General features: G+C 42.7%; 1 protein-coding gene and 1 long non-coding RNA gene across 4 annotated transcripts in view; one reads left to right on the top strand and one right to left on the bottom strand.

The window, feature by feature from the left end:
- Nucleotides 1-5,811: 5,811 nt before the first annotated feature.
- Nucleotides 5,812-10,202, bottom strand: LOC149913012 (uncharacterized). Its single transcript, XR_016462317.1, has 3 exons — nt 9,743-10,202; nt 6,557-6,633; nt 5,812-5,931 (listed from the first exon to the last, which is right to left on the bottom strand). It is a non-coding gene; the product is annotated as an uncharacterized LOC149913012 (long non-coding RNA).
- Nucleotides 10,203-14,038: 3,836 nt separating this feature from the next.
- The window catches only part of FOCAD (focadhesin), a 100,852-nt gene continuing 93,795 nt past the window's right edge, over nt 14,039-21,095 (top strand). The window contains exons 1-3 of one of the 3 annotated variants that reach the window (XM_031610002.2): nt 14,039-14,184; nt 14,720-14,797; nt 18,150-18,238. In XM_031610002.2, coding sequence (XP_031465862.2) covers nt 18,182-18,238 — 57 coding nt within the window. In that variant the 5' untranslated portion in view covers nt 14,039-14,184; nt 14,720-14,797; nt 18,150-18,181. Of the gene's footprint in view, nt 14,185-14,719; nt 14,812-16,852; nt 17,074-18,149; nt 18,239-21,095 lie in introns of those variants that run through there. The other 2 variants (XM_031610001.2, XM_090132672.1) reach the window with 2 other exon arrangements.

Genomic DNA, 21,095 nt, shown 5'->3' with positions numbered 1-21,095 from the left:
GTGACAGCAATTTTCTAGTAGTTCTGTCTAGTATTGTTAAACTAGAGCTTAACATGGAATAATTATACAGCTGCAGTTTCTTTTGAAAACAGGAGACACTTGTGACGTGTTCTTAACAGAATGTAACTACTAAGGGTTTACACAAGCAGTCACTGCAATACTAGAAATCCTTGCACATTTTATGTCTGCTGAGATACCTTCTGTGGCTACAGGCTTCCCAGTAGGCACGAGACCCCTATTCAGACATCTTCACACATACTGTGTGAAGCATGCTGTGATGCACAGATCCCAGGTTGCTGTCTTAGAAGGAAGATGAGAAAACATTTTGATTTGGTGCACAGCTGACTTTGGATGCCATGCAGCTGTGCTAGTGCAGCACTGTACCTGACCCAACAAGGGACCACATTTCACAGCCATACTCTTGTTGATTTCACACAAAGCTGAAAAGAATACTGCCTTTCTCTATTATTTCCTAAAGGAGACAGAAATGTTTTATGCCATTAAAAATGAGAATATTTCCCAAGTTACTTGGACACATTAGATTGCATTCAGTATTTCAAACACAGATGTTTAAGATTAACTTTTCCAAGTTCACATTCTATGACACAAATATATGGGCCGACTTTTACGTGGGCCTTGGTTTTAAAAGTTTAAAGAAAGCAACTAGCTGAAACACCTAATATTACCAACGATAAAGGAAACCACAATGCCTTTTAAATATATCATCACTCAGAATTTCTCTTTATTTGAGATCACAGAATCATAAAGTCATAGAATACCTCAAGTTGGAAGGGACCCATAAGGATCACTGAGTCCAACTCTTGGCTCCACAAAGGACCACCCAAAAAATCAGACCGTATGTCTCAGAGCTTTATCCAGATGCTTCTTGAACTCCATCAAGCTCGGTGCCGTGACCCCTGCCCTGGGCAGCCTGTTCCATGCCCACCAGCCGCTGGTGAAGAACCTTTCCCTAACACCCAACCTGATCCTCCCCTGAAGCAGCTTCCTATCATATCACATCACCAGAAAGCAGAACTCTGCACTGTCCCTCTGCTCTCTGTGAGGAGCTGCAGGCCACTGTGAGACCTCACCTTAGCCTTCTCTGCCCTGGACTGAACACACTTAGGGACCTGAGGCGCTCCTTATGTGTCTTCCTCTCTAGACTTCTTCACCATCTTCATACCACTCCTCTGGACACTTTCTTATAGTTTTATGTCCTTTTTGTACACTATGCATCTCAGGTCACACCACTGTAGCACAGAGTGGTACAGTCACTTTCCTTGACCTGCTAGTAATGCCATGCTTCATGCACCCCAGGATAAACAAGTGGAGGGGCTTCTACTGCATAAAATTGCAAATGTAGAAGAATTAGATGAGAAGTCTCCAGGAAAGAAGACTATTTCCATAATGCCACAAGACAAAAAGGATTTATTTCCCACTGTCCATTGCTCTATCATCCCTCTTCTCCGTAGGTAGGCTCTGGGAGATCACTCCAGTCAGCAGGATGAACCACAGGGCCCAGTGGAGCAGCTGTATCCAATTGGACAGCAGGATATTTCTTCTGTTAGGGGCATTTATCTGTCTGGCCAGCTTTTCAGAAGCAGTCTTCTTAAAGACTGCTCAAAATAAAGCACCTTCCAGATGTGGATTCCTTCTGGTAGCAGCCACAGGTATGCCATACAAGCCTGTCACTGTGGAAGCCACATCCATCCTCCAGCTGCTGCAACAAGCAGCAGGACCCAAAGCCCTAGGAATTTAACATCGTCATTGTGTTCACTTTTGACTCCATCAGTGACACATTCACACAATCTGCTGCTTTTAGACACAATATTCACCAAATGCCATGTTTCCATTAAGGAGGAGAGAACTTTCCTGATGCTCTCACTCTCTCATGGCATCTGAATTTCCCCGAATCAACGCTTTTGACAGAGTTACATAACAGCAAACACAGCGTGCTAGCTCCTATCCAAGAAGACATTGTGAGCATAGTTTGAGCACAGGGTACTTCTTTACACTGAACTGTGCTCTAACCCAGCATGTGAATTAAAAATAAAAGCAGTACATTTGCTTCTTGGAACAGAGATTCAAGCTACCCAGACAAAATCATAGATTCTTGTACAGGGGTTATTAAGTAAACAAGGTACAGGACCTAATGTCGGTATTTTTTAAATGCAGTAAAACTGAGCTTCTAATGCAAACAGTTCTTCAAAATAAATAAAAAAATTCTGGGCTAGAATTGTGTTGGAAAATAACACAGTTCTGTTCCAAGCCAGATACTCTGATTGCAATCTTAAGATACTCGTCTGAACTGAAGCCAAAACTTAAAATGAACCTACAGCTGATCCTACACATACGACAAAGAATATGTATAAGCTGCTTTGTAGTGCCAGGAACTAATGGCAAAATGCTCTCACTGGGTTGGCTCTTCTCTGATTTAGCTACATAGGCTGGACAGGTGCCAAGCAGCCCAGTCCAAGTGCACGCTTGTTTTGAGGTTTATTGGCTTGTACTTTTCTACTCACAAATCATAGTGAAAATAAGCAGTTCAGCTGGTAACATATTAACCCACTACTCAATGGAAAAGATCTTTACGAACAATTTCTTCATGTTTTAGAAAACAATATAAAATAGTTTATAACTCACCACCAGCTACCTCAGAGGGAGGTGGTAATGACAAAGGATAAATGTAAAAAGGAAGTATTGGCTGTGCACATTACTGTAGTATATAATACAAAAATAAATAAATAAATAAAAAATAAAGGCCTCTAGGGACTCATAAGGAAATCTCTTCGGAGTGGAAAATCTTGTTGAGAAACCTACAAGGAAGTATTTAGTTTTTTTATTTCCCCAAAACAATGTAGCCTCTAGAGGAAATACTCCTCTTATACAAAGAAACAGTCAAATTCTGGAGAATGCTTGAGTTCAGAGAACCAGTTCTGGATTTCCAAAAGGGTAGCAAGGTCAGAATCTGATCACACATGCAAAGAAGTTACTAAGGAGTAACTTTACCTAAACTGGTGTGCTCAATTCTTTGCCTGTTAGATCTCCTTGCTGGAAATAAAGCAAAGATTTAAAGGATTTATGGGACTGCCCTCACTCTGGAACAGGTTCTTTTCACGGCCATTATATCATATATTTAAGCAGATCATTGCCCATGATAGGAATGTATGCATATGATAATCATTGTGTCTCAGTCACTGACTACTTGTTCTTTGCTAGAGCATGGTTACAGAAGTATCAGAGAGGCTGAGGATACTTTATTCACATTTTTTGGGCCCGGAACTAGAGAACAACAAAACTGTCCTGATCCTAGTTTCATTAGAAAGTGATTGAGAACTAGAATGGCCTAACATTACCCTAGGGAGAAATTTATGATGATAAGCAGATTTATTTATCAGCGACAGGTACTGACATAAACACAGGGTCTTAGCTGCCCTCATCTCTAATGAATGCATCATCATTGTCACTACTAAAGTAATTACAGCCCCACTTAATAGATGGGGAATTGAAACAGAGAGATTAAACAGGTTGCATAAGGAAAACAAAACTAACAAAGTTATAAAAGTTACGCAGTAGAGCAAGCAATTAAACCCAAATAAATCCAAATGTTTAGGGAAAAGTTAGGCCCTAAGGGGGAAAAGAGAAAAAAAGAAAAAAGAAAAAAAAGGAAAAAAAAAGGAAAAATTGAAGAAATTGGAAAAATCTGTACTCAGAAGTGGGACAGAAGAACAGAGAGAGATTGAAGTTTGGAGCCAACTCAACAATAAGAAATGCCTGTGAAATGTGGAATTTCAAAGCATATTGCAATGTATAGGAAATATATTATGTATGTATTTGTAGAAGGTCTTAGTGGCTATGTAGTCATACATCAGAAATCTAAACAGAGTTAATGTGAGTAGAAGATAGATGTTTCTACACATGATAAAGTTGTAAAGCAAGACTGCTCAGCATGTGGATGTTTGGGAGCCAGACAGTAATCACAGCATTACAAGAAAGTTGGATCTAATGTTTATGAAGGCACTGTGGGAAGTAAGGCAGAATTAAAATGGGGTAGAAATGCTTTGCCATTGGAATGTAAGAGTTTCAGCCTCTACATTCTTACTTGCCATGGAGATTTCAGAAGTCCTTCCATACAAGCTCTGTGTGGTCCACTGAATTCAGCAGATCTTAGCAGCAGAGCAGCTGCAGTATGTTTACGCTCCTCCTAATTGTAGGCACTGCTCAGTGCACAATGAACTTCCTATCAGAAGAGTTTCCATCACCAAATGACTTAAATTCCAGATACTTTTCCATATACTTACCATTTCAGACACAATTCTCCAGCTCTCCAGAAGATACAAATGAAAAAAACATGGTGTCCTGATCAACTGTATATTCCATATTGCATATTTTAAACTGATCACAGCAGTTATTTTCACCTTCTTCAAACTGCAAACATATACAAATATATGTGTGATACATATATACTCTCTTCATACAAATATTGAGAACAATTTTTCCAGAGCATCGCTGATCATTGCTTGTTTTTTGCATCGTCCTCTGTCTAGAAGTATTTGAGGGTAAAAAGTGGCACCACTACCTATTAAAATAGATGCCGGGAGGCACACAAGTCTTTTGGGGGTGTCATTGGGTCACAAATAATCTGCTTTCAGAGTCAGGAAGAAGGGAAAAATTCCAGAATTTGCTTGTTTTAAAGGCCTCTCTTGAATTGGAGAAAGTTTCACAGACACTCTGTAGTGCCAGGAAAGTTTGGGTCCAAGAAGTATTTAAAAACCTATAATAGATAGCAGCATATTTCAGTACAAGTGACAATATTAAGAATGAACGAAAATTTTGAGGGTTCCAGAGTGCTGTTTTCAAATGCAGCCAGAGGAACTGTTAACTCCAGGGATCTCAGAAAAAAAATAGCCATCAGAAATATTGTTCTAAAAGGTCCTAAGAGGTCCTTGAAGAATATAAAAATAATGAGATGGAAAGACAGCAAAAAAAAAAGAAAAAGATATTTATAACCAAGAAAAAGATATAAACACAATAGCACCTCAGGAAGTAAGAATGCATGCTTCACTAAACAGGTGAATTTATTCATGTCATAGTCTTCTCTTATTGAGAAGACTATTATATACTCAATTACAATTGAGTATATGAAAAGAAGTATGAATACTAACAGAACTTGCAGAGAAAGGCTCACACCAGCTCTTAGTTTTCATTTTTGCATTGATGGTTCAGATGAAATCCAGTGGACTTCAATGAGAACATTAAAACTAAACATTTGTCTTATAAATATTGAGTAACTCTAGATGAGTAGTCGTATTAACCTCAATGTCCATGACTGGAATACTACTTTAAATTACTCTTTTCATAGGATTCTAGCCATAACTAATGTCATTTAAATAAAGAGTCTAATTCTTTTGTGTTTATGAAAAAAAAGAGTGCTAAAATAAAAATTTGGTCTGTCAGCAAGAATGAGTGTATGGGGAGGAATGGATGGGGAGGAGACTGATACTAATCCACACTTCCCTTTGCAACAGAAGCATCACCTACCATTGTTGTTTCTTCTGTGCAGCCTGACTCTGGCTGCAGAGAAGCAGAGAAGAGTGGTGACTGTGCAGCACTTAAGGCTACGTCTCTAGATCTGTGTCACAGTTCTGTCCATATAAAATTTGGCCCTGAGGTTTGTACCCAGCATAGGAATTCTCAGTATTGCCCTTCACTTTAAATTGGAAACTACCTATAAAACAAATCCAATTTCAGAGCTTTTTGAACACACAGCAACAAAAACCATTATTGGCATATTTTGTAAATTAAGCCTTTTATTCATGACATTCAAGTACTGCTTCACTTTCACCCTTGGTTGCAGAGCTGACTAGACTATGATATTCTTGAAAGAGAATTATAGAGCATTCTTCCAATAATTCTGACATATCTGTACACCTGCAATTGACAGAATTGTATAGGCATATTACTCTGAGTTGAGCTATCCAAGAAATTAAAGTTACCAGATGACTACTAAGACATTAGGCAAGTTGATAGTGAAGCCTGTAAGATTAATCTCTTGTAGCCCAAAATGAGATATAATTAAAAAAGAAAAAAAAGAAAAAATTTTTGCAAGTGGATACCTTTATGTTTCAAAACATAAAAAGTGCAGTTGAGGCATAAAACAATATAAAACACATTCTTAAATACACTGCTTGAATTCTGCTCAGATCTTGCTCCCATGCATTGTGTACATGAAAGAAAAATGCAGTTTGTTATTTTGACATCACTTGTACCCCAGTCTCGTACCATAGTTTGCTGCAGCTGGCAAAGTTTTATCTTGAATAAGGAATTTCTCTCATTTTCTGAAACATACTAAGAACTCGATGTAGCTGCAAGCATAACTACTCCATCACACTCAAAGAACAAGTACAAAACTGCTCACTGGAGTAATTTTTTTGTTTTTTTTTTAATATGATTTTCAGAGAAAACTGAGTGTATTAAATACTAGTGAAAAATATACACATCTCTGCAATCTCCCCACAAAAGAAAAATGCTGCCAGAACCAGACTGAATATCTTACCTCCACTTTATTTTACTGTAGTTTTGTTGTAAAGCTATATGTATTTTTTTTCTCTTCTTTCCTTGAGCTTCCCACCTCTGAAATGGGATAAAAATATTGCAATGAGCATCTGAACAGTGATTCAAAATTTAACATTAGATATTACTTCCCATATTAGTTTTGAACCATAACTGTGCCTTTGATCCCATATTCAGGATGTCATGAAGTGGTGCTATGAGTAAAATTAGATCCATTACTTTGTTCAAGCTTTTGGCCATAGAACAGGAACAACTAATATGGCAATTCCTATGTGCACCTGTGTTATTATGCACTTCAAGCCCCAAGATCTCTGACAATATGCAAATGCATTTCTAAGATTACAGGAAAAGATACAGATGTTAAACAGACTTCAGCAGAACTACATTTATTTACAGCAGCTGAAGATCTTTCTAAAAACTTCATGCAATTATTAATCAGCAATTTTTATAAGGTATTGAAAATATTTATCTAAGTTAATATTGGGATAGACTGTGCAAGTTTTGTTCAAAAATCAATTCAGTATTAGTATTTTAAATGTTGTTTACAAGATAACAAGCACATTTCTTTGTGGCCAGTCTCTTCAGAAATTCCACATCATTCCCAAAGCCATTGGCAGCTTCACAGACAGGAGCAATGGAACCAAATGAGAGCTTTTCAAAAACAACAGACCACAAAATATAGAAAGGAAATATTTAAAATGAACTTGCACAATATTAAAAGCTTCTTCAGATTCCTTTTATCTTAGCCAGTCATGTCTAATCAATCAAGATCTTCTTGCAGTTTTCATTCTTATGTGCTCAAATCCAAAGTCAGATTAATAAATCAGTAAATGTATAAGTAATAGGAGATTGCTCAGACAGATAAATGACTTAGCAATGTCACTCAAAAGTAAGAGCAAATGACAGAAATACCAAAGGAGTGGAAAGAAAATTTTCTCATGCAACATGCAGCAGGCATCAGGGCCTTCCCCCTCCCTGAGGGTCTGAACATGTCCCCTAGCTCCACAGCAGAGATTCAGGAGCTGTATGCCAGCATAAACCACAGGCTGAGCCTCACTGAGCTTACCATGCAGCCTCCCCTGTTCCTGGCTAGATCTTTTGACATGCAGACTTGACTTCTGCCTGCATCCAGATTCACCAAATCACTGGGGATAGCTGTGTCTGACCCTGGCCACCCTCATCAGCCTTCCTGCCCAGACACTGTGGGACTCCTGCTGTGTCTGCTCCTTGGCTGCATGTAGAGCCTTCTTTCTATCAAAGAAACTGCTGATTACTGCGAGCAACTATGTACCCTCAGCTCCATCCAGGAAATGGTGATCCCAAGTACTCAGGATCTCAAGGACGCAAGGTTTATTGATGTTTTAATTACAGCACACCTGGTCATAGCTAAACTGTTGGATGTACAGCAAACAGAAAATATGTTACACTATACATCTGAATGTTCCTTTGAATACGTACATATTATTTTCCAAAAGGGCTAGGACTAAAAAGGGCTTTATCTGTCTCTTTCATATTTAAGACAGTCTATGCAAAACCTAAGCGTTTTTTTCCTGTCAGATAAAAAAAGCTGTAGGTATGGAAGGTCCTGACCATAACAAGAAAGCTTAGGGTCTGCACATAGTGAGTGATGCAGAACTCTGCTGTTCAGGTCCTCTCAGTGCCTAGCAAGCAGAGACAGACCCTAATGACAGGACAGGGTGGGTGACTAGTTCACGGGTGTCTAACTTTTTGGCTTGCCTGGGCTGCACTGAATCACGAAGCATTGTCTTGGGCTGGATATACATAGGTCACTCCGAAGGTAATGCCTCCTATGTATTTCCATGGAAACTACAACAGATACAAGGAGCACAATAATGCTATTTAACAGAGCAAATTCTCAGCTACAAAACACTGATTTTCATCGTAGTCACCACCCCCATTAGCTCTGCATTTTCACCAGTGATCAACAAGAACCTGCAAGCTGCACTTGTAAAAACCTATACCAACAGAAGTGATCCACAGTTGGGGTCACCACTGCTGAAACACATCACTCACTGCCTCACAGTGCTCACATCCACTGTTTCATCCTTCCTAACATCTCATTTCAGGAACTGGAGGGTGGTAGACCTGTCTGGAAGCAAAATCCAACCTGAGATACACTTTCATGCTCTTCTGTCTAATAGGTAGGCCACATTAAGACTAGCAGGAAACAACATCGGAAACACATCCCAGAGGCATCACATTTCTTTCAAGTTTGACTAGTGAATACAGATTTGGCAGTGTAATCTGCAGCTAGTATGAGTGGCTTTGAGTTAAACCCAATTATAACTCTGGCACTGATGCTGCCTTAATGACTCCCAAATATTTCTTTTGTAGGAACACTTTGGAAGCCGAGGATGCTGCTCAATGGAACTATTTAAAATATGTCTCAAAAAAAGCCAGGCTCCAGGAGACCCGCAAGTTGGAATCCAAACAAAAGCATATTCATAACCACAGTTAATGAGTACAGAGTACAAATATGATATCCCTGATAGCTCAGAGTAAGCGTGAAGCCCCTCTAGTGAGATGCTTCACAAAGCATAATGCTTCTCACTATAAACTAAAAGAATCAGACCCTTCAGCATAAAAAATAAAAAAATAAAAAACACAAAAATACAAAAAAAAAAAAATAAAATGGATATGTGGTCCTTTTCTCTTGAGAGACCTCATAGCAATTTTCATATAATTGAAAGCCATTTTGGGCAATAGCAGACTTTTAGTACTGTATCGGTGCTCTCCTTTCTTGGTGTTGTGGCTTAATACTACTTGGGAAGTTTGGATGTGGAGGAGATAAGGGAAGACAATTGCTAACAGTCCCTCAGCTTCCCTTTCTCTTGTTCTTCTTTCTATAGAGCTCAAGCACTGATTACAATAGCTCTTTAGTGTGTTGAATATTTGTGGGATGTTCAAACCAGCGTGTTTCTATGTGTTGTGAACATGTTTCAGGTTATGTTTAAGATTAAACAATTATTTAAGAATATCACCCAGAAATCTGCCCCAAGGAAGTATAGTTCTGAGTGGCAGGGAGTGTAGGATGGTATGAGCAGGCGTCTAGAGCAATGGGCACCCTATAGAGGTTTGTAACTTCACCTCTGAACAACTGCAGACTCATGAAAAACAAGTGGAATATTTGGAAAAGGTCTGCTGTTACCCTGGTAATCCTAAAGAGATAGAAATCTCTGCAGCATGGTGGGGCCTGACCCATGCCTATCGACCTCTGTTCAACACTATTCAGCATCTTCAAGGGGTAGAGAACTTCTGAACCTGATGACAGTACAACAGACCCTCCAACTCCAATGACAGACTCTGCAGGAACTCCAATTCCTGCAACAGGTTCCGTGGTTGCTCTGAGCATTGTGACAAACCCTACTGTCACTCCAACCTTCATGGTGAGCCCTGAAGTTGCTCCTGTTACAGATCCTGTGTCTGTTTCATGTATTGTGATGAGAAAAAGAAAAAAATTCCTCCTGAGGGAGATGCAACATGCCCAGAGATACAGTCCTGTGGCTGTTCCACTCTCTACAAAGAGCACTGTGGCTGCTCCAACTCCTGTGACAGGCCCTGCCTTTTTTGACAGACCCTACAGTTACCCTAACACTTTTCACGGGCCCTGCAGGTGCCATGACACTCACAATCAATCCTGCAGTCACTCCAATTCCTTCAAGCCCCACAGTTGGTGCCAGAATGACTGCTGTCGTTTAACATGGCAGATTGCTGAGCACCACACAGTTGTTCACTCACTTCTCCACTTCCCAGTGGGATGGGGGAGAGAAATGGGGGGGAAAAAAAAGAAAAAAAAAAATTAGAACTCATGGGTTGAGATAAAACTATTTACTAATATAGAGAAAAGGATAGCAATTACAACAATTATATATTGAGAGAAATGTATATGACAAGTGATGCACAAGCAATTTCTGACTAATTCCCGACCAATGCCCACCTAGCTCCCCAAGCAGTGAAAGAAAGAGATGAACTCCCACGCCTTTCAAATTCCTTTCTCTTCATGTCATATGGTAAGGAACACTCCTTTGGATGGTTTAACTGAGCTGTTCTAATTCTGTTCCCTCCCACTCCTTGGCCCTTCACTGAGAATGGCCTTGGTTCTGTGTAACAGTGCTTAGCAGAAACTATAAACATTGGTGTGTTATCAACATTGTTTTTCTTACAGAACAAAAACATAACATCATACTAGACACTCTGAAAAAAACAATTCCATCCAAACTGAAACTAGGATACTTAGGAATAAAACAGAGCTGAAACATGCCCAGAGAATTTTTTTGATTAATATACTCCTGAGATAGCCTTTACTTGCCTAGGCAAGCCCTGCAAGATGCCAGTTTAAAAAAAAAAAAAAGAAGAAGAAGAAAAGAAGAGAAAAGTTGGTGCCCAAAAGGCCTACATGGAAATAAGGAAAATAATGTTTTTATATAAGGCAAGGAGACAAAATGAATAACAAAACAATACAGGAGCACACCAGATGCATCAACATGTCCAGCATCTACCTGCTGCTGGACTGTACCACTGTCTGGCTCCGCAGCATGCTAGACATCACAGAATCACAGAATGGCCAGGGTCGGAAGGGACCTCAAGGATCATGATCCTCCAACCCCCCACACAGATGCGATGAAGTGAATCAGGAGCCTTGCAGAAGGCAGTGCTTCACAGGAGTTCATCACTTAGACTAAGTCCTCTAAGCCTTATACTTTGGGTTGAAGAAGCCTGAATGATATTAATACAGGCTGTAACTTACAACATCTTTGAAAAACGTGATGGATATGTGGATCAAGGTGTGGAATGCAGTGATCCTGACCAGGACACTATTGTACACAGATGAGTCGGTGACTCATGCAACAGTCGACTCCAACAGGTGCAGATCTGTGCTGCACTATGTGTTCAGTACAGACCTGTGTTGTGCTGCACAGATCTCCTAGCCAAAGGATAACCTCTGCCAGCTCATTATAACAGAAGTGTTCTCTTCTGTCACATCGCTGGAACATATTACAAATTCTCTTATCCTTTTCAACTAAAGATGTAATGTTTCTATACGTGTTTTTGGATTTAAGCCAACATTTAACTCTGAATTTAAGAGCCCAATCGACCAGAAGACAAATTCATGCCACCACCACCCATATGAAAGTCTGGACTAACAATGCCCACATAAGCCAGCACCTGGGCCAAGGGACAACTGAAGTTCCCCAGCCCTTGACACCACAGGCAGACCCAGAGAGGTGTGGAGGAGGCCAGGGAAGCCACATCACACTCAGTCTCTGCTCACCCAGGTGCTATAAGCCAAATACATCGCAGCAAAGTGTTGTGGTGGCATGATACTATTGTGGCTGTGCAGCACCTTTATGCTGGCATGGCACTGTCTTCCTTCCATGGCACTGTTTAAAGCCAAGATGGATCTATGTGGCTGCAAGCAGGGTCAGACACTTGCTGCCCAGGGCAAGGTGCTGCCCAAAGCCAGCTGTACAGCCACCCACCAGTGGATCACTACCTGTTCCACAGAATCACAGAATCATAGAATTGCTCAGGTTGGAAAAGACCTTCAAGATCATCAAGTCCAACCATGACCTAACCATACTACCCCCTAACTCTAACAATCCACTGCTAAATCATGTTCCTTAGCAGCACATCAGTTTTTAAACACGTTCAGGGATGGTGACTCAACCACCTCCCTGGGGAGCCTATTCCAGTGCTTAACAACCCATTCTGTAGAGTTGTTTTTTCTGGTATCCAACCTAAACCTGGCACAACTTTAGACCATTTCCCCTTGTCCTTTCACCCATCACCAGTGAGAAGAGACCAACTGTAATCACCTTTCAGGTATTGGAAGAGAGCCATAAGGTCTCCCCTCAGCCTCCTCTTCTACAGACTAAATGGCCCCAGTTCCTTCAGTCTCTCCTCACAGGGTGTATTCTCCAAGCCCTTCACAAGCTTTGTTGCCCTTCCTTAGACCTGCTCCAGCACCTCAGTGTCCTTCCTGCTTTGAGCTGCCCCAAAACTGAACACAGTACTCAAGGTGAGGCCTCACCAATGCCGAGTACAGGGGCAGGATTACTTCCCTAGTCCTGTTCACCATTTCTGATACAAGCCAGGATGCCATTGGCCTTCCTGGCCAGCTGGGCACACTGCTGGCTCATAATCAGATGACTGTCCGTCAGAACACCAATGTCCCTTTCCTTCAGGCAGCTTTCTGACCACTCCTCCTCAAGCCAGTGGGATTGCCTAGGGTTGTCGTGGCCAAAATGCAGGACCCAACACTTGGCCCTAATGAAACTCATACAGTTAAACCTGGCCAGTCAATGCAGTCTATCCAGGTCCCTCTGTAGTGCCTTTCTACCCTCCAGCACATCAACACTCCACACTCCCTCCCAACTTAGTGTTGCCTCCAAACTTAATGAGGATACATTCAATCCCCTCATCAAGATCACTGATAAAGATGCTGAATAGGAGCAACCCCAGTACCAAGCCGAGTGGAAATCACTCACGACCAGCTGCCAACTGGACTTAACACATCTTTGGACACGGCCAATCAGCCACTGTTTCACCCAGCAGAGCATATGCCCATTCAAAGAGCAGGCAGCCAGCTTCTCCCTGAGAATGTTATGGGGGACAGTGTCAAAGGCTTCACTGAAGTCCAGGTAGACCACATCGACAGCATTACCTTTATCTACTAAGCGTGCTACCTTGTCACAGAACAGAATCAGGTTTGTCAAACAGGATGCATCATATGTAAACTCATGCTGACTGAGCCTGATCCCCTGGTTGATCTTTAATTGGTCCATAATGGCTCCTGAGATTATCTGTTCCACAGCCTTCCCAGGCACCGAGGTGAGACTGATCAGTCTGTAACTCCTGGATCATTGTTCTGGCTATTTTTGAAGATGGGCATCACATTTGCCAGTCTCCAGTCCACTGGGACAACTTCAGTTAGCCAGGACTGTTTAAGGATGATGGAGAGTGGCTTGGCAACCACATCCACCAACTCCCTCAGCACCCTATGGTGCAATCCATCCGGCCCCATGGACTCGTGAGCATCCAGCTGTGGGAGCAAGTCCAAAACCATCTCATCATGGATCGTGCAGGGCCTATTCTGATCGCCATCCCTACTTACCAGTGCAGGGGGCTGTGTTCCCAGGGAGCAACAAGTCTTACTATTAAAGGCAAAGAAGGCATCAAGCACCTCAGCCTCATCCTGATCCTTGGTCACCACGTTCCCCTCTACATCCAGCCTCTTGCTGTTGATGTATTTATAAAAATACTTATTGCTGTCTTTCATCTTAGTGGCCAAGTTCAGGTCTAGTTGGGCTGTGGTCTTTCTAATGTTCTCCATGAAGCCCCTCCACAACGAACTTCACACTCACAGCCATCTGCTCCCGCAAGACCCAGACGCGCACCCACCACCCACTCCCCGCCCTTCCGCTCCCCGGGCCGCCCAGGCGGAGCGGCAGGCCAGGCGGCAGCGCAGAAGAGCCCGCCCTCCGAGCCGAGGCGCAGGCGCCCGTAGTCACGCAGGCGCCTTTCGCTGCCGGGGCCGCTCGGGGCCCTCGCCGGCATCGCCTCCGAGAGCCGACCCGGGCGCTGGGCCAGGTGAGGGCAGCGAGGCGGGCGGCCGGTGTCACAGCCCTGTTCAAGAGTGCGGGTGCGGAGCTTGCAGTCGAGAGACGGGCTCCATAGTGGCCTGGAGCCGCCCGGCGCAGAGCACCGGCCCCGGCTTTGGCTGGGGAACCGCCCTTCCTCTGGGGCGGTGTGCGGGGCCGCCGAGCTCCGTGTCTGCGGGGCTGACGGCGCCGAGGAGCGAGCGGTCACTGACGCTGTCATTACTCAGCGTTTTTCTTTTCTGAAGTCTTCTCACGCTTAGAAGCGCTGAAGTACTGGCTGTGCGCAGCTGTCGTGTCTTTGGGCTGTTAGTGGGTTTTGGGGTCTGTATCAGGAGTGCTGCTTATTCCTGTGCCTGGTTGGCGTGTGTGTCCCTGTGAGCTGCCGAGACTCGGGTTGTAACGGGTGCCAGAGGAGTCGAGCAACCCGCTCACATCCTGCGGTGCCCGGTCATTGGCATGTTGCTATACTATGTTTGGAGAGAGATTTGTCACCTGTAACCCATCTTTGTCTCTCCCTTTGCCAGGTGTCCATGTGTGTGTTGCTGTAGCTGACAGGACCAGCACAACCGTGTTTCTGCCAGTTCTCCATTAATATAAGCAGTGTGAGTCCTTGCTGGTGGGTGCCTGTGTTCACTCTGCTTTGGTTTGAGAGGATCACTGGTTTGAAGTGGGAGTCCTTCCTAATAAGCAAACCACAGCAAATATAAGAAATGTGGTCAGAATGGCAGTTCTCTGTGTTCTGTTATTTAGCTTAACTTGTAATAGTGACTTTTAGCATGGACCAAATCTGAACGTGTAAAGCCAAGAGAACCCTTCTCTGGTTCCAGTGTGTAAGCATTGCTTGTCCTTTGGTAAACATTGGGATGTTTACCATGTCAAAAAGTGGGCCTGTGAGAACGTCATAAAGTTCAACAGTGCCAAGCACAAGATTTTGCCCTTGGATCAGGATAATCCCAGATATGTATACAGGCTGGGAGAACTCATAGGGAGCAGCAGCCCTGCCGAGAAGGACTTGGGAGCTGTGATGGACAAAAAGCTGGACGTGAGCCAGCAGTGTGCTCTTGCAGCCCTAAAAGCCAACAGTATAGTGGGCTGAATTAAAAGAGGGGTTGCCAGAAGGGAGAGAGAAGCAGTTTTCCCTTCTGAGGTCCTTTCTGGAGTAATATGTCCAGGTCTGGGTCCCCCAACACAACAAAGACATTGAAACTCTTGAAGCATGTCCAGAGGAGGGCCTCAAAGCTGATCAGAAGGCTCAAGCACATCCCCTACAAAGTCAGGCTGAAGAAGCCAAGCTTGTTGAGCCTGAAGAACAGAAGGGTCTGGTGAGACCTCTTTGCATCCTTTCAGTACTTGAAGGGAGCTTATAAGCAAGAGTGACTTTTTGCATGGTTTAATAGTGATACTACAATGGGGAATGGTTTTAAACTGACAAAGGGAAAAATTAGGTTAGATGCTGGGAGGAAATTCTTTACTTAGAGGGTGGTGAGGCCCTGGCACAAACTGCCCAGAGAAGCTGTAGTGCCCCATTCTTGGGGTGGTGAGGCCCTGACACAAACTGCCCAGAGAAGCTGTAGTGCCCCATTCTTGGGGAGGTGTTCAAGACCAGGTTGGATGGAGCCCTGGGAAACCTGACCTGGTGGGTGGCTAACCTTGGGCCAAGGAAACAAAGAGTCCTTATCAGGACAAGAACAATGTAACTTGTTAACGCTTAGTGTGGCTGGCTTCTGGCCTGAAAGGCTTCAGGATTTGTAGTGGCCAGTTTATCCCTGGTGGCGTGAGCTATTTTGGCGTGGTTCTAGCAACACATTAGGAATTGGTTGATGTGAGAATCTGCAAGATTTTATAGCGTTTTTTATTTGTTTTTCTGCAAATGGGGAAATGAGACATTGATCACATTGAACCTCTTTTGCAAATGAATGGATTTGATTCAGGATGACGTTCCTTCCTTTGAAAGATTGTTTTGTGTGCAATGCTAACAATCTGTCAGCTATAACGTGGAACAAACAACAGTGTTGGAGTTATTGCTATTAAGGGAGATTATGCTAGGTGTGGATATTTTTGAGAGGAGTGGAGGGTGGTGGGGGTTGAAGCAATACTGTCCCAAATGTTGTAGGGTAAAGCTTTAAGTACTTTTCAAGCTTGTTGCTGGTAGGCCAGAGGCTTGCTAACTACCATGAGTCTGGCCTTCCTTTTTTTTGTGGTAGAAGGCTGATAAAAATAGGAAACACTTCTTTGTTGTTGCTTTTGCATTTCGTGGGATGATTCCTTGGCAGTTATGCCATTCATGGGAAGGAGAGAAAGGTGTTGCAAGAAATACTGATGTTTATTCTTACTTATAGAAGTGGCTTGGCATGCTGATTGTCAGCTACACATATCTGGGATTATCCTGATCCAAGGGCAAAATCTTGCACTTGGCACATTGGCATTGAACTTTATGAGGTTCTAATGGGCCCACTTTTTGACATGATAAACATCCCAATGCAAAGGACAGCAGCCATCTCTCCTAAGTGGGAGGAAGCAGTTGTTTAGAATTTCATTTAACAAATAGCAAGTACTCTCCAAATTAAAATACTTAAACGTAGGAAGGGAAGAAACTTCATCTTTTTGTTTTATTTATTTTCACTGCACCTTGTCTTACTCTCATTAGATTTGGAGGTTGTGGAGTCTCCTTCTCTGGAGATATTCAAGACCCGCCTGGATGCCTACCTGTGCGACCTGGTGTAGGGAGCCTGCTTTGGCAGGGGGGTTGGACTCGATGATCTCTGGAGGTCCCTTCCAACCCCTACGATTCTGTGATTTTGTGATTCTGTGATTTACATCTTCAGGCCAAAAAGCAAGGCAGAAGGTTGAGAAAAAAGGCTCTGTGGCAGCAGTGATGGTAGTGTTAATTTTCCTTGGTCATTTTTTTGTTTTTGTTTAATTAACTCTCATATTTGGTAGTGGTGAGATTCTGTTTTATAAATCGTATTTGGAAGTGTCTGCAGCAAGATTCTGGCTGTTGTCTCTTCAGTTGCTATTGAAACTTTATGTTCATGGCAGTGATAAACATTATTTTAGAGTCTTCCTTCTGTGAATGGAATTTGCTGTGGTACATAGTGCATTTGCATATCTCCAGAGTTTGATCCTATCGTTTGGAAAATTGGTGCCAATGTTCTGAATGCCCTGCACCAATAGCATATGTTGAAACTGGAGTACGCTGTATGCATATTTTGTCTTGGTTCTTTCTGCAAGTGATTAGAGTTAGCTCTTCAGCAAATGCTAGATTGTAGTATTGATATATATATATATTTTTAAGGAAGACCTGAAATGACTGAAGATGTGTTTATAACAACTACAACAAACAATTTTGTTGCAACAGTGGAGTGCAGCAACGTAAACTGAGTTCTGATTCCTTGAGTTTTGGTTCCTGTGTGCTGGGAAATGCATACATATTCAAATTCTAGAGAAATTTGCCTTTTTTTTTTTTGTCAACTGTTCCAATCTCTAACTGCAATTCTGATTTACAGTCTTACAGTTGGATTTTTGTTTTATTTCTGTTTTTGCATGAGGTACTTGGATGTGGGGAGATATTTGCCTTTTAAATCATGTTTGAAATTGAACACTCCTGAGTTGTCCATTATGAAGTCAATGAGATTTACCCTAAAAAGCATTCTTAAGTATATACTTTCAGAGTTTCCGTATGCTGTGCCATATAGAATTGTATTTGCTCTGTCTTTAAGAAATAATGATCATTCACTCTTCCCATGAGAGCAAAAGGTATTCAGGATTTTAGATGTTTTCAGGTTTAAGCTTATACAACTAATTTGGTACATTTAGGAAATGAAAGAAAATGCTGTAATGTTCATAGCTGCTGTTTAAGCATGTTTAAGCATCGTACTGTTAAGCATGTTTTCTAGCAAGTATCAAACTGTATTGCCCAGTCCCAAGCATAATTTTTTTAAATCTGTCTTGCAGGATATGAGTTAGTGTCCTATGACAGAGCCAAAATGTCGGATGACATCAAGAAGCGGTTTGAATTCCCTAACACAGTTATTCAATCACAGGTAATTTTTTTAAAAAAAGTTAAACAAATGGAATAATCTGTGAAGACTTTTCTTCGGTGCTCTGCTGCCTGGCTCCAAAGAGGTTTTAAGAAAGACCTTTAGCTTCAAACCAGAAAACCTAAGTTGTTGTACTTAAGATGCAAACAAAAGCTAATTGCTGTGTCTGTGTAGCCTGAACATAGTACATAGTCACTCATCACTGTAAAGTCTCTGCATGAAAATTAGAAAGCTTCCAGTCCTGGAAAGTTTAAGTAGGGCCAAATGCTTTTTAGTAGCCCTGTCAGTTGGAGAGAAGCAAAGAGTTACCAGATGTCATGTGTGAGGTGGAAGTTCTTGACAATACTTTGTGCAGCTGTCTTTAGGATTGATATATTTTTTTCCTCCTGTGTGATGACAGCTGAACTACTGCCGTCTTGTCTGACCTTAGTAGCTCTGTAGAGATTCAGTATGATCAGCAGACAAAATGCCTTTGTTTTCATATCATATGAATAAACATCTGCCTCTAACTTTCTCATGTAGATAAAACGATTATCATAGTATCTTCAAGAAGAAGATTATCATAGTATCAACAAGAAGCAAGGAAGAAAGTAAAAACCTCTGTTTCCAGAGGTTCTGGCTTCCACTTCTATTCTGTGACCCCTCAAAAGCACACTGACATCAGCTGTCCAGGTATTCTAGCTGTCATCAAACATCTGCTCTGCAGATCGTGTTATCTGTACAGACAAGGATCAGCAAAGTGAGGGACTTGAGCAGGGCTTTTTAGAAGAAAAGGTTTTACTGATGAATCTTTGAATGTGGTGGGTTAATCTGTGTTTTGACTTTACTATATAGCTCACAGAAGCTCCTATCTGTTGATAAGCCTTTTTTCCAGTATAATGAAACTTGAATTTTAAGGACACAGTTGTTTATTTCTAAAGTTTCTGACCATAGAATGGTTTGGGTTGGAAGGGACCTTTAAGATCATCTAGTTCCAACTCCTCCCTGGTCTAGGCAGGGACACCTCCCACATGATCAGGTTGTTCAAAGTCCCATCCAGCCTGGTCTTGAATGTTTCCAGGGAGGGGGTGTCCACACCCTCACTGGGGGCAACCTGCTCCAGTGACTCACTACTCTCACAGTAAATAATTTCTTCCTGTCATCTAAACCCCAGCTCTCAGCTTGCCCTAGTAGGGAGGTGTTCCATGATCATCTTCATGGCTCTCCTCTGGATTCAATCCAACAAATCCACGTCCTGTTTGTGTTGGGGCCTCCAGGACTGGATGCAATAATCCAGGTATGATCTCAGGAGACTAAAATAGTGGAGCAGAATCACCTCTCTTCATCTGCTAGCCATGCTTCTCTTGAAGCAACCCAGAATATAGTTGGCCATATGGCTCGTGTTGGCTCGTGTCAAGGCTTTCATCAACTGACACTTTCAAATCCTTCTCTTCAGGGTTGTTCTCAAGCCATTCTCCACCAAGCCTGTATTTCACTTGGGATTGCCCTGACTCAGGTGCAGTACCTTGCACTTGGCCATGTAGCATCTCACGATGTTGGCATGGGCCTACCTCTCAAGCCTATCTATGTCCCTCTGTATTGCATCTGTTCCCTACCTGCACCACAATAGCTGCACCACTCAGCTTGGTTTCATCTTCAAACTTGCTGAGGGTGCACTCAGTCCTACTGTACACACTGCCTACAGAGATGTTAAATAGCACTGGTCCCAGCACTGATCACTGATGAAAGCCACTCATCACCGGTTTCCACTTGGACACTGAGCTGTTGACCACGACTCTCTGAGTGTGACCATCCAGCCAATTCTTTATCCAGAGAGTGGTCCATCCATCAAATCCACTTTTTTCCAATTTGGTGACCAGGATGTCATGCAGGACAGTGTTAAATGCTTTGCATAAGTCCAGATAGATGATGTCAGTTGCTTTTCCTTTATCCACTGACGCTGTAATTCCATCATAAATGGCCACCAAGTTTGTCAGGTACGACCTGCCCCTGATGAAGTTATGTTGGTTACCACCAATCACCTCATCTTTATTTTCCATGTGCCTTAGTATAGCCTTCAGGAGGTCTGCTTCATGATCTTCTCAGGTACAGAGGTGAGACTGACTGGCCTGTAGTTCCATGGATATTCTTTTTTTTTCTTTCCTGAAAATGGGAGTTATGTTTCCCCTTTTCCAGTCAGTGGGAACTCCACCAGACTGCTATGACCTTTCAGTGATGAATAGCAGCTTGGCAACTTTGTAGAATGACAAGGTTGGAAAGGACCTACAAGATCATCTAGTCCAACCCTCCTCCCATCACCATTGTTACCACAAGCTACTAAACCATATCTTGTAGCACTTTGTCCAGATGCTTCTTGAACACTGCCAGGGACGGCAATTCCACCACCTCCCTGGGCAGGCCATTCCAGTGCCTGACCACTCTCTGAGAGAAAAAGCTATTCCTTATGTCTAATCTAAACCTCCTCTGGGACAACTTGTAGCCATTTCCTCGGGTCCTGTTTGTTGCCTGGGAGAAGAGGCCAAACCCGTCCTCATCACAACCTCCCTTCAGGAAGTTGTAGAGTGCAATGAGGTCTCCCCTGAGCCTCTTCTTCTCCAAACTAAACAATCCCAGCTCCCTCAGCCGCTCCTCATAAGACTTGTGCTCCAGACCCCTCACCAGTTTCGTTGCCCTTCTCTAGACATGTTCTAAGGCCTCAATGTCTTTCTTGTAGTGAGGGACCCAAAACTGAACACAGTACTCGAGGTGTGGCCTCACCAGTGCTGAGTACAGGGGGATGATCACCTCCCTGCTCCTGCTGGCCACACTATTTCGAATGCAGGCCAGGATGGCGTTGGCCCTCTTGGACACCTGGGCACAC

The sequence above is a fragment of the Phasianus colchicus genome, chromosome Z (genome assembly GCF_987193195.1).
Source record: "Phasianus colchicus chromosome Z, bPhaCol1.hap1.1, whole genome shotgun sequence".
Classification (NCBI taxonomy): Eukaryota; Metazoa; Chordata; class Aves; order Galliformes; family Phasianidae; genus Phasianus; species Phasianus colchicus.
Note: the sequence above shows the minus strand (reverse complement) of the source record. Positions and strands in the feature narration are given on the sequence as shown.